The sequence below is a fragment of the Cicer arietinum genome, chromosome 5 (assembly GCF_000331145.2).
Source record: "Cicer arietinum cultivar CDC Frontier isolate Library 1 chromosome 5, Cicar.CDCFrontier_v2.0, whole genome shotgun sequence".
Taxonomy (NCBI): Eukaryota; Viridiplantae; Streptophyta; class Magnoliopsida; order Fabales; family Fabaceae; genus Cicer; species Cicer arietinum.
The window spans coordinates 2,503,114-2,517,873 of record NC_021164.2 but is presented as its reverse complement, the minus strand read 5'-3'; the positions used below and the strand labels follow the sequence as shown (position 1 = coordinate 2,517,873).

At 29.4% G+C, this 14,760-nt stretch overlaps 1 protein-coding gene and 1 long non-coding RNA gene across 2 annotated transcripts; one reads left to right on the top strand and one right to left on the bottom strand.

Annotated features, from left to right (window-relative positions):
• Positions 1-4,129: 4,129 nt before the first annotated feature.
• On the top strand, positions 4,130-5,804 carry LOC101504364 (uncharacterized). Its single transcript, XM_004516292.4, has 2 exons — positions 4,130-4,268; positions 4,920-5,804. The coding sequence occupies exon 2, from the start codon at positions 4,927-4,929 to the stop codon at positions 5,587-5,589; it is 663 nt and encodes a 220-aa protein (XP_004516349.1). The 5' UTR covers positions 4,130-4,268; positions 4,920-4,926; the 3' UTR covers positions 5,590-5,804.
• Positions 5,805-9,217: 3,413 nt separating this feature from the next.
• Positions 9,218-11,282, bottom strand: LOC101504692 (uncharacterized). The gene is made up of 4 exons (XR_190512.4): positions 11,064-11,282; positions 10,953-10,977; positions 10,551-10,576; positions 9,218-9,531 (listed from the first exon to the last, which is right to left on the bottom strand). It is a non-coding gene; the product is annotated as an uncharacterized lncRNA (long non-coding RNA).
• Between the last annotated feature and the right edge of the window lie 3,478 nt (positions 11,283-14,760).

Genomic DNA, 14,760 nt, shown 5'->3' with positions numbered 1-14,760 from the left:
ATATTCATTCCATTGTTCACATTCCTAACTGCCATAACAACATGAACACCACGCAAAGCAATAACTCTGGTTGTTTCCAAACCAAGACCACTTGATGCTCCTGAAAATATCCAACTACTCAATAATAATAATATTGCAGATCACAAAAACTTCAACCCTCATACAATCCATGAACTTCATCAAAGCTATCAAACTCATTTGGTGTGAAATTCAAATCAAAGAATACAGATTCTAACGCGGGAATACAATCCAAGTTTGCTGTCAGACTAAGGAAGCACATCACAACATATATACACCATAAGCTGGCATACAATATCTTCCTACCATTTCATTACTAATTAAGAATCAAACAAAGAAGAATTCATCCCTAATTAAGAATCAAAACAATAATAAGCACTTTATAAGATAAGAGGTGATACCTAGGGTCCTAATCTAGAGATCAAAATCAAGTATCTATGTAAATATTTATGAAAGTTCAGGAAAAAAACCATCATCTCTATGCAACACACTTTGGTGATTTTTTCACTTGTGGACCATGCAAAGCCAAGACTTAAATCAATGTAAATGAATGTTCATTGCTCATGAAGATTGTCATTACTATTTAACATGTTGTGTGATTTTTGAATTACCAATATCAAGAGTAGAAAATTGCTACTAGAGGCTGCAATATAGCTGGCTATCACAATAAACCAGGGAGCCACCTAATATCTGCCTTGAAGAATCCGACACTTTGAAACGACAGTGTCATAGATTTGAGAAGAAGAGTTATAGGTGAAGTCAACCGTGGAGCCTGATAATCCGATGAAGAGGTCTTGAAGGAAATGGAATTCGAGGAAATTGTGATGGAAGAAAGATATTCATTTATTTGAGATGGAAGAACGATTTCAAACTTAATTTTTACGATTTTGTCAGACGACAAACGAAATTGAACAAAATTGGATGAACAAAATCGAATCGAAAGAAGAAGATGAGCGATTTTACGATTTGAGAGAAGAAGAGCTAAATTGAATTGCAGAAAATTGAATTGCTACAAGAGAGAAGAAGGGAAAAACTGAATCTGCTTAATTGTTATTAGAGAAATCCGATAACAAAAAGATTGAAGAAGAATATGAATCGAAGAGGAAAGTCGAGGAAATCGAATTGTTACTAGATAAGTAGAGCGATTTCTGAGAGGGAAAATGGAAAAACGATATTTCCGTAACTGAAATGAGAGAAACTTCTGAGAGGGAAGTAAGGAAAATAGGTTCAACGAAACATGAGAGAAATGAAAATGGATTTAACAAACATGAGACAAACTGAAATGGGTTTAACGAAATAGGAGAGAAATGGGAAGAAAGGGAAAACCATTTTCTACTTTTTGCATTTAATTTTTAAAAAAAAAAAAAAAATAGTATAACATTTTTAGAAACAGCCACACCTTAACTGTAGCTAAAAGTAACTTTAGTGATATACAGAAAATATCACAAAAACTCACAATAGATATTTTTTTTAGTGTAGTTTGAATTGAGTTTGAATATTCATTGTTAAAATTCCTAAAAATAAATTTTAGCATATTTAGGTCTTATAAATTTAAGTGATTAGTCTCAATAGGTGTGCAAAGTTGACCCAATAAATTTAAAAATATAAAATAAAATTTAAAATTAGACAATTTCAAATTTACCTATACAAAATTTGAGGTTGTAAAATTATTAAAAAGTTTTGATTTTTATTATAAGAACTTATAAAGTTAATAATTATTCTCATTCTTAAATCTATTTAGGTTGTTAATACATAAATAAATATCAGTTCAGTTACAATTTAATTATTTTTTTAAATAAAAATAAAATAGATTTGTTTTTATCTTTTTTTTTCCTTAAGCATTAACTCATTAATCATATACAATAATTTTATAAGACGTTATATACGACTTTTCACATATATTGTTAATTTTTTCATTTAATTCAATAATGTTATAACGATTCTTTCTAAAATAATTTTATTTAATATTTATATTTTATATACTTAATGTAATGTCTTTTATATAATATAATGTATTAAATTTAAAGTTGAACAAGACGACATATGAATTTATCAAATAACATTAAATTCATCAAATAAATAATGATAATATGAATTTATTTGAATATTTGAGTTACAAATTTGATGAATGTATGAACTTTCTTGAAATTAGTAATGAATTTTATTTGAAAATTTTGATGAAATTTATGAGTTTACATAAAAACAGGATAATATTGTTGATCTTTTAAGAAATAAATTATCAAATTATTATTTAAAATTAAATAAAGAATTATTTTTTTTTTTGAATTGTTACATGAAATTAAATTAAGGGATCACGAGAAGTATTTTAACTAAAAAATATTTCAGATAAGAAGTTGTGTTGCGTAATTTTCTACAAAATCATTTTTAACAACAAATTTTTCCAAAAAATAATTTTCTTTATAATGAACAAATACAAAATAGCTCATGTTTTTTTTTTATTTAAAAAAAAAACTCTAACATATAAATTTAAAATTATTAAATATGAAAATCACTTTTTTATAACTCATAATTATCTATCTTTAATTTAAATAAAATAAAATAAATGAACAATCTAAGCTATATGTTTTATTTAAAGAAATACTTAAAAAGGCTACTTAGAGGAGAAGGATTATAGATGGTAAATACAGTGGTAGTGACAATAAACAAGGTAGGGACATAATAGTCATTTTCAAGGACCCACTTCATCTTTATAAGTTTTCTAACTTTCTTCATTTAAGTGTTTTTTCTCTCCGACTTTTGGCTTAACTGTAATTTTGATTTCTCTACTTTAATTGAATTATGAAAGTAATTCTCTCATTTTATTTATCTTCAATTTTGGTCTTCAGACAGAACTTTGGTTCAAAACTTGAAAAATGTGACATTTTTTAAAGTTACATCACATCTTTTATAATTTACCCAATAGGATCTTGATGCATGATGTGACTTAAATTAACGTCAAAAAAATGAAATTTTATTAAATTTTGGACTAAAATTATGTTTAAAGACTAAAACTGGAGAAAAATAAAATGGAGAGACTACTTTTGCAATTCAAATAAAATAGAAAGACCAAAATTGCAATTAAATCTTATTTTTCCGTCACTTTCTCTCTCTTTACATTTTGTTATCTATTTCTAGTGAGAGAAAGCTGCACCGTGTGCTCTCTCTCTCTTCTCATCTTCCTCCTTATTCTTTCACTTCGAATCTTTCGGTTTTTCCGATTTTTCCGTTACTGTTCAGGTATAACCAACCATTTCCTGATTTTGCTTATTTTTTCGATTTTAGGGTTTTTTTTTGTTGTAATTTTTAACTGTTTTTTCTTGATTTTTTGCTTTGTTTTTGCACAATGTTTTCCTTATGTGCTTTTTTCTCGAGTACATCTAGTAACTTTTGTGTTCTTCTGAAGTTGCTGTTCGTGATTCTGACTCTGATATGTGTTTTTGGTATTTGACAGTTTTTTGTGTGATTGTTTTGTGAAGTTTTTAGTTGTGAAGGTATTTTTGATACTTTTTTGGTGTTATTTTTGTGTTAACATGCTGATTGTGATTTTTATGATGGTTTTGTTGTTTTTGGTTTCTGTTGCAATGTGTGTGAAGATTCTCGTTGTTTTTTTGATGTTTTTTTTTATTTTTGATTTTCTGGTTTTTTATACGACTTTTTTGTTAGTTTATTTTTTGCGCTCGTAAATTTTTTTCCTTTTTTATAATTTATTTAGAGAAGTAATGTTAGTTTGTATTGATTTTATCATTTCATGTGCAGTTTATGTGTAATTTGATTGTATATTTTGATGTTTGTGTTGCACTTTTGATTTGCTTCTTGATGTGTTTACATTAAACTAGTGTAGACACCAATTTAAAGTTTAAATGTTATAACGGATTCAACTCAGTGATAGTTAAATGTTTTAATTTTTAATGTGATATTTAAAGTAACAATAAATGAAAAATAATATAACATTCATCATTTCACACCACTAAATCTTTTAATTTTTTTAGTATTTGAATAATAAAAAAGAAAAAAATAAATTTGTAATATTATTCCTATGAAATTTTATAAGCCCAATTCACTTAACAGTCCAAGCCCAACTCACTTGCTTTTTAAGAAAACGTATAAAAACTAATCAAACAATTCAAGCCCAACGCTAGTTAAACAACCAACTGTTTTGCCCTGTTTTGAACTAAAATCAAATCGCCTTTAAACAAGCAAGGCTCGCCGTGAATCACCGTCAACCTAAATCACCGATTAAGTTTATTCAGGTTTTACTTTCGATTTTTCTCCCCTCTACTTGTGCGAGTCACAGTTGATGAAATTCACACTACATAGTTCTATTAATTTTTATATAGGATTTGCTTTGAGTTCCCAAACGTGGTGTGTTATTTTCATTGTGAATCTATGTTTTTTAAGTATATAATTATGTTACTGGGCTGTCTCTATTTTTCTAAGTATTCTGTTAAAAAATCTGAATTGATGCTGGTTTCTGAAAAAGTCTTGTGTTTCAAAAATTATTAATTGGGTTAAATGTATTTTTTGATATCTTAGCATAAGATTTAGACTTGTTTGTTATAGATTCTAAGAAGAAGTGATTTTGATGTTCTATAATTTAGATATTATGTATTTGGGGTTTTTAAGGAAAACAAAAGTTATTTTGTGTTTGTTTACTGTAATGAAATAATTTAAAAGAAAACATCTGTTGAAAATTATGTTAAAGAAAAGCTACCCCAAACTGCTTCTTATTTGAAGCATATTTTAGACGTTATACCAACATGCAAGTAGTGGGAGTTTGTTTACTGTATCATTAAATTTTCACTATGTTTTCTGTCCATCTAGAACTACTTAGGCAGTTGGTTTTGCTTATTAACATTACATGTTTCGATTTTTAATCATCTTTTTTGGTGCTCTTTAAACAGTTGCAAAATGCAGTCAAACCAGGAATCATCTTCGATGGAAGTTGACGTTGCCACCTCTGAACAAAAAGTCTTGCCTCCGAAGCCGAAGTTTGAGCCTCTTAAACCTCATGAGATGTCTAGTGGTCAGGTTCAGTTCCGCAAGGTATCAGTTCCACCACATCGTTATACACCTCTCAAGAAAGCTTGGATGGACATCTATACTCCTGTATATGAGCAGATGAAAGTTGACCTCCGAATGAATTTGAAGGCTCGAAAAGTTGAGCTGAAGACAAGGCATGATACACCTGACATCAGTAACCTGCAAAAATGTGCTGATTTTGTTCATGCTTTCATGTTGGGTTTTGATGTCATAGATGCTATTGCCCTTCTGCGATTGGATGAGCTCTATGTTGAGTCCTTTGAAATCAAGGATGTTAAGACACTTCGAGGCGATCACTTGTCCCGTGCTATTGGAAGATTGTCCGGAAAAGGTGGTAAAACCAAGTTTGCAATTGAGAATGCATCCAAGACAAGAATTGTGATTGCTGACACCAAAATTCACATTCTGGGATCTTTTGCAAACATCAAGATTGCTAGGGATTCTCTTTGTTACCTAATTATGGGGTCACCAGCAGGAAAGGTCTATTCCAAATTGAGAGCCGTTTCTGCTAGGCTGGCAGAGAGGTTTTGATCTTATAGTGAAGAATTATAGAGTTATTATTCATGAATCTTTGCTGAGTGATTGTTACAGAAAAATCAAAATTTGTTTTATCCTGTCTTGTAATGAAAGAATTACTGTTTCTTTTTCATTTATTTTTTTGTTTTTTATCTTCGATTGACAATATTTTTCCCTTTGGAAAAGGGAGAACACTGGCAAAATCTATCAAAATTATATTAGTGGTTGTATTCTAGACTAAAATAACTATATATATCTTGGATTTGAGGCTCTCACACATAGTGGCTTCAATAATTCTCTACCTGGCACTGTTATAAGTAAATAACTATTTTCAAAAAAATTTATTAGTTTTTTAAAAATGTTAAACTCTTTATTATTATCATTAAATGTCTTAATTAAATGAATGGTGTATTATGTATAATAATATAAAATAATAAAAAAATAGTTAACAAGGAGTAATGTATAGTAGTTAATTTTGATAGTGAGCATTAAGATTTTAAACATCAAGTTAATTTTGATCATCATTTTAGTGCTTAGATGTTTTTTAATAGACTTTTGTCCCCAAGATAGATAAATTCTTGAGGATTTTTGATTATTATATCTTTTTTAATTTTTAATTTTTAATTTTTAAAATATTCTACTTTGAAATCTATTTACAGAAATATCCTTTTTTTTTTTGTTAAAATAGGAAATCGTTTTTCCACGAAGTGACATGTAATTTACCTTTTTTTTATAATATTTTAACATTTATTATTAATTAGGATGATAAATTAAAATTATTTTAATTATTTAAAAAATAAAAATACTAATAATAAATTAAAATAAAATACATTAATAAATTATAAATAAATTTTATCTTTTTATTATTATTATAATAATAAACAATTATTATAATTATAATAAATAATTATTATAATTATAATTAAAAATTATTATAATTAAAATGATTAAATTATATTAAAAATTTCAAAAATAATACATTAAAATTAAAAAAATATACATGAAATTTGTTGCAAAAAATAATAATAACAATTAAATAAAAATAAAATTATATTAATAACATGAAAATGAAACGAAATACATTAAATTAGCGATAAAAAAACATCATATTTGAGAAGAAAAAAAAAATCAAATTTATATCAATGATGTCCACCTAAATGACCCACAGTCTCACATCTAGGATGTCATCGAACTCGTCTAGCTATCTGAACAAAAGTTGCGATTCTTCTGGTTCATCTTGATTTTGATCATTTTCTAAGTTGTAGGTGGATTAGAACTACTGCCACATGCTTTCATTAAATCAATTTTCTCAATGTAATTTGTTTCATTTTCATGTTATTAATAAAATTTTATTTTTATTTAATTGTTATTATTATTTTCTGCAACAAATTTGATGTATTTTTTTTTTTGAATTTTAATGTATTTTTTGAAATTTATAATATAATTTAATCATTTTAATTATAATAATTTTTTACTATAATAATAATAATCAAAATATAAAATTTATTTATAATTTATTAATGTATTTCATTTTAATTTATTATTAGTATTTTTAGTTTTTAAATAATTAAATTAATTTTAATTTATTATCATAATTAATAACAAATGTTAAAATAAAAAAAAATAAAAAAAAATACATGTCGTTCCCTGAGGAAGCGACATCCTATTATATTTGTAAATTTTTTATTTTTTTTTCTGGAGAAGCGATTTCTAATTTTAATGTATTTTTTGAAATTTATAATATAATTTAATCATTTTAATTATAATAATTTTTTACTATAATAATAATAATCAAAATATAAAATTTATTTATAATTTATTAATGTATTTCATTTTAATTTATTATTAGTATTTTTAGTTTTTAAATAATTAAATTAATTTTAATTTATTATCATAATTAATAACAAATGTTAAAATAAAAAAAAATAAAAAAAAATATCAGTTACAGGTCGTTCCCTGAGGAAGCGACCTCTTATTACATTTGTAAATTTTTTCCGTCGTTTTCTGAGGAAGCGATTTCCTACTTTAAAAAAATGTAGGACATTCGCGTAAATAAATTTCAAAATAGGAGATTTAAGTTATCACTCATCATATCCGCCAGCCATAGAGTTCGAGTTTCTCCGTCTGCACCCGCAATTGCACCAATTCATATATATAAAATGATAAATTTAAAAATGATATTTATTATAATCAATATAATAAAAGAATTATTATAATATAATAATAAAATAAAAAAATATTAAAATCATATTTTTTATAGAGAGAAAATTATAATTTTTAATATTTAAAAAAATATTAAATATATTGAATATGTTTCTGTATATAAAATTTAAACATGACAACAGTATTAGTGGCAAGATGGGTTTGGGTGCAAGGTGGATATCAACACCTAAAATCCGTCCCCACACTCAAGTTTTAATTTCAGGAAAAATCTTCACCTGCCCAATCAAAGCGATTTTTCTCGGCCTAAATAAGGATGGGTTCATGTGAATACCCCAAGTTGTATTGTCATTACCACTTGTGGAAGATGATTATCGCAATAGTGATCTTAGTTGAATATAGTTGCAACTATCAAAAGAGATAGTTGACAGTTGGAGGTGGTGATCGGAGTATGACTGACAATGACTGTAGTGATGTACGATGGTAAGAGATGGTGGTTGGTGGTGAATGCATGTGTCAGAGATGGTGGTGGTGGTTGGCGATGTTGGCAATAGCCAGAGGTGGGTGAGCGATGATAATGGAGGTGATTGGAGATGATAGTCAGTGGTGGTAACAATGGTCAATCAGTGATGGGAGATGATGAGTGGTTGGTAGTAGCAGTGATCATAGATGGTGGTTGATGATCAATTGACTGTAGTGGTCGAAGGTGATGGTGACGGTTGTTACATGTGGGTGATAAGAGGTGTTGACCGGAAGTGAGTGGTCGGTGATGATGGAGGTGGTCGGTGGTGGTTGTCGATGGTTGTTAGAGTGGTGGTAGAGGTGAGTAGTCGATGATGAAAAATGGTTGTTAGAGTGATGCTTATGTTTAATGATATGTTAATTTAAAAACAAAAACAATAATTATAAAAATTATTTTTTTAGTTTTGAGTATTTAATAAAAATTATTTTGAAATTAAGTAAAAAACCAACTCACCCCAACTTATTTTACCTGAAACTCTCACGACCTTAAAGAACACTTACCTTCAAACTTATTGTTCACTTTTAAGTAAATTTACTCAAAGATAAAACATTTTAGGTTCAACTTTTAGTAAAAAATAGTGCCAAACACACCGTTTAACTTCTTAAAAATAGTGCCAAACACACTGTTTAACTTCTTAAAAAGTAATTTCTATGAATCATGTCCATTGAAGCAGTGAAACTATCCAAATTATTTTAAATTAAAATTACTTTTTTTTTTCTTAACAAACAGAACCTTGAATATCCATCTACAACAGCTATCATTCATGAATCATGTCCACTGAAGTAGAGATATTTGTTAGTAACTGAAACTTTTATACACCAACATACAAAGCCCAAGAAAGCAAAGCAGGGATCAAATACATTAATATACCCCGGTTAATGCTATTATTATTAGTGGAGGAAAAACTTTCATTATCAGTACCTTAATCGAATATTAGGTCGCTAAAATGAACTCAAAGCATTGAGAAACAATAAGTTAGTTTATCAATCAAATAGAAACATTCCTTACAGTATGAACAGTGGACTGTGAATGTAATCATCAGGCCTATAACTTGTTTTTACAATTTGAAATGAAATTAGCAAAAAATAAAAATCAAGTGAAGTAATAAATTAATTAATCCTTTTTTCAAATAAGAAATGCACTTTTCAGCCCCCAAAAAGAAACCCAGCAGCTTGTTCCTCATTTCCATTGAATAATTTAAGAGCTTGTATAACTGCTTCTCTTCCAAATCCTAGCTCAACAAGCTTTGCAACTTTGGCTTCAAATGCAGAGTCCTGCAAAGCAAATTAACCATAAGGATTACATGAAGGAACATTAATTCAAAGTGAAATAATTTGTGAATCATAAAAATAAATCACATTCGCACATCAAACATGTTTCAATCGTGGAGTTATCATGAATTTGGAGAGCGTTGGGTACACAGCTTAATTTTAAGCGTTTTAAGTTATTACTATAACCAACAAGGAAATAGGATCAACTTTGTATAAGTTGAGAACAACAACTTATGACAATGATCTGTCAGAATAAACTTATAAAAATAAGCTGAAAAACAACTTAGTGAGGATGTATCATAAATTATTTTCAGAAACTCTTCTAAACACTAACACGAGTACTTATGTCATAAAATAAGTTCAAATAAGCTCTGCCAAATAAATCTTTGGTTTATAGCACAAACAAGTGAGGTTAAAGTTTAACAGTAAAATAACGATTATTCAGTCTTAAAACTAGCTTTCCATTTTAAATCTCAAAAGATTGGATCTTGAAGTACTGTTTTTTTCTTTTTTATGTAAGCAAATAAACATGTGACATCAGAGAGGATTGCCACAAACTGTAAAGATTGGATCTGGATGTGCTGCTTACTACATTTTCCACTATAGATCAATTTGATCGACATTAAAATGTATACACCTCACTGTGAGTAAATCATGTATTTAATCATTCAAAGATCAACATGTCATCCATCACATTAGTTTTTGGAAGATTTTTTTACCTCTAAACTAGTCCTTCAAAAAAATAAAATAGCCATCAAATTTGTTGCTTTACATCACCACTTAAGTCCTCCACGGTAACAAATATGATGACATTATAGAATTTTGAATTTAATTTAGCGACTAAAATCTTCAAAAAATTAATATGATAACACACTAATCTTTGGAGGATCAAGCAGGTGCTCATTAAAAAAAACAATAGCTCTAAATGGAATGAAAGCAATAAGTATAGCCAAGTAAGTACAAAATCTGAAAAGGATAATAAACTACAAAGATGAAACAATTGTTGATATTTAACAGCATACCTTAGACCTGTCACCAGAAGCTCCACCTGAAAAATAAGTGAACAATAACAATCAAGCATGTTGTTAACATCAGCTCTTATCTGACCAGTTCAAAAAAAGTGAAATTTCACATAGGCAACAAAACAAAACAAATTTAATTATATAAAAACTACAAAATAAATTGCTCCCTCATTTACATTGTGTAATAATAAGACTAACCAGCACTATCCTAGAAAGAGTAATTATTATTAAGATTAATTGAAAGCCTAACAGAATTATATGGTGAAATTTTAATGGAAGTCTAGCCAATGAACCCCAAAATAGGACTAATAGAAAATGAATATTTTCAGCATATTTCAATCCCAAAATAAAAAAAAAATTATTTCACCCACAGTACAAATTCAAAAATTCTTTAGTACTAACCAGAAGATGTGCCACCTGATGTAACCTGAAAGAATGCCACAACACAGCATTATCATTCTTTTCATCAACACTGTCGCTTTAAGAAAAGAATATCGTTAAAAGTATACTTACTAGGAAGGCTATGGCTCTCAAGCTGGAGAAAACACTTCTTTTTCCACCCTCTTTATAACTCTAAGTGGGCCTACAGATATAGATTGGGAACCCTTCATATTTAGGATTTAAATTTCCCTTCTGTTGTTATATTTCAGCTCTTTGTAAAGAGTAGAAAAATCCTTGAAATATAATGCAAGCTGTTATAAACAAAACCCTTCTGTTTTCTCTGCCTCTCAATATACTTTTCATAAAAATTTCTTCTTTTTTGTGTAGAAATATTGGGTGGGCTAACTCCTCAAGTGGAACCCACCAATTTTATTATTATTATTATTATTATTATTATTATTATTATTATTATTATTATTATTATTATTATTATTATTATTATTATATTATTATTATTATTATTATTATTATTATTATTATTATTATTTAAATAAAAAGAATAAAGAAAAAAAAAAATTTAATGGGTTTGACTCAGTTGAAGGTAATAAAAGGGATTTAGAAATCCCTAAGAATATACAGAAGAAAAACAACGGAAGAAGAACGGTTGCCAGAGAAGAAAAATAAGGGTTTGGTTTCGGTGGTGGTAAGCAAACTTGTTTCGTTTGATTTACAAAATTAGTATGTTATTCCTACCACTGAGAGTTTGTTACTTTAATATATAATTTGAGTAGTTTTATCTTTTCTGATAGTTACTTTGGCATATCCACTTTAATGGAATGTTGTTATAAGGTTGTTATTGTTGATTGATATTCCCTATTGTTATTAGGAAGACTATTTGTGTACCATTAATTATTATAGTGGAAGTTTTACTGAGGTCCCGTGGTTTTTATTCTCTCAATCTGAGAAAAGTTTTCCACGTTAAAAATTGCGTTTGTCTCATATTTAATTTTCTGCCAATTATTTTTGCTCTCTAGAATTGTATTTTCTGTTTGGCCATTTATCTGTATAGGTGGGGGGAAAAATATTCCGCACTATTGAGATAGTTATCGCTAATTATCTCTGGTTTTTTTTTCTCAACAAAGTGGTATCAGAGTCTGGTTATTTGATTTGTGCATTTAAATAGAGGAGGAAAATAAAGGTCCCAATATGATTAAACTCAACTCTTCTAATTATACACTTTAGAAGACTCTCATGGAAGACATGTTATACAGTAAAGATTTGTATGATCCTATTGAGGGTGACACTGCTAAACCCGTAGATAAATCTGACGCTGACTAGAAGAAGATGAATAGAAAGGCAGTGGCGTTGATCAGGCAGTGGTTGGATCTTAGTGTGCATCCACATGTTGAAACTGAAATAGATGCTAACAAGATGTGGGAAAAATACAAAAGTGTGTTGTTTTGTCCACTATTGAAGTTGAGTACATTGCAGCAACTGAAGCTTCCAAAGAACTCTTGTGGATGAAGAAATTCCTACATGAGTTAGGCCTCAAGCAAGATAAGTTTGTGTTATTCTGTGACAGTCAAAGTGCGATCCATCTCAGCAAGAATTCGACTTTTGATGCAAAGTCGAAGCATAAAATACAAATAAAAAATAAAATATTCAACTAGCAAACCATCCGAGTGTTTGTTAAGATATATAATAAAGGAGAATTAGACTAATTAATAGTTGTTAGAGCAATCTAAGCCCATATCAGTAACAAGAAAAGAACACATAATTTGTTAAAAAGGTTTGTTCCAGAACTTCTCGATATTTGTGGGACCAAAACAGCACTACAATATACAAAAGTCCTTTCATAGATAGTTTGACAGAAAACAAGAATTTGTTAATGTTAGACAATATTATTATATATTAGTAGTAAGGGTATTTTAGACAATTATATTATTTTATATATATACTCATTGTAACCCTATTAACTCAAATTTGGTTCATTCTATGTTATGAAACCCTAGAGTGGTTGTTTCTCTTCTTCCTCTTTTTTCCTCTTTTCATTGTTAATATGGTATCAAAGAGCTTTGGTTGATTTTGTGATCTACTATAAATAAGAGAGATATTATTTTGATAGGAAAGACAACCACCAAAAGAGAAAAGAGAAGAGTAACTATATTCCCGATTTTGTTAAATCAGACTCACAAAAACATCGATTGTGCATTCTTTAACCGTTGGATCGGGCTGATTTTTGGACAGAAGGTTCGCAACATTCAGGTCTTCGTCTTCAACGGTCAGATCGGAGAAACGGCTTCTGTAGGGGGAGAAATTGGACTCACACAGCACCAGATTATCCCTAATTTATTTTGTCTCAGTGATTGTATTTGTCGTATTTTCCTATCATTATTTGTTATGGATGATGCTAAAGATGATTCTCTTCAAGCACATTGGAAAGCACATTGTTCGAAATTGGGGAGAACACATGAGAAGAAGAATTTTAGGGGGTCATTGTCCAATGTTGTTGTTTCTGCTCCTTCTACCATTGGCTCTAGTTCTGGTTCTGTATACTCATCTGAGTCTGCTTCCTAAATATCTGATATTGCAGAACAACTTCAAAAAAAACTTCTTGCCACTCAATCACATTCCATGTCTGCCACCTCTTCTAAAGGTTCGAACTCCTCTAGTATGTCAGATATATCTCATTCCATATGGATTCTTGATTCGGGAGCATCTCATCATATGACATACGGTGATAAATCTTTTGTGTCTATGAAACCTGTCTCGTCTGTGTCGGTTATGACTGCTGATGGAACTCCTATGCCATTTGCAGGCGTTGGTTCTGTCTCCACACCTAACATGTCTCTTTCTAATGTTTATTATATTCCTAATCTTACTTTGAGTCTTGCTTCTGTTAGTCAAATATGTGATCTCGGTTATTCGGTTATGTTTTCTTCCACTTCTTGTTGTGTGCAGGATCCACATTCCGGGAGGCTGATTGGGACAGGTCATAGAAAAGGGAGACTTTATGTTTTGGATGACCTGCGACTCGCAGATACTGCAGCCTTCACAACTACTGTTGACTTATTATCTAGTTTCCGCTTGAATTCCTTATCTTCTAGTTTTTATCTATGGCATTATCGCCTTGGACATGTTTCTGCTTCTAGATTAAAATATTTGGCTTCTACTGGAGCCTTAGGAAAATTACAAACCTGTGATATCTCAGATTGTTGTGGTTGCAAACTTGCTAAACTTCCAGCTTTACCGTTTAGTAAAAGTGTTTCTGTTTCATATGCGCCCTTTGATTTAGTTCACTATGATGTTTGGGGTCCATCACCGGTTCTCACCAAAGGTGGATCTAGATATTATGTTTCGTTTATTGATGATTACATTCGTTATTGTTGGGTTTATCTTATGAAAAATCGGTCTGAATGTTTTGACATTTATCATATGTTTCGTGCAATGGTCAAAACTCAACATAATTCTGTTATAAAGTGTTTTCGTTGTGATTTAGGTGGTGAATATACCTCTAATAAATTTTCTGAATTACTTGCTTATGATGGCACCCTCCACCAAACATCTTGCACTGATACTCCTCAACAAAATGGAGTTGCTGAAAGGAAACACCATCATATTATAGAGACTGTTCGTTCCCTTTTGTTGTCCGCGATTGTTGATCCTCCTCGTTACCCCTCTCGTCAACGTAAGTCTACTCAGTTACATGATTTTGTCTATTCCACTTACTCAACTTCGTTTGTTTCTTTCTTAACCTCTATTCACAGTTTGTCTGAGCCCTCTTCCTATAAAGAGGTTGCTCTTGATCCTCTTTGGCAGCAGGCTATGG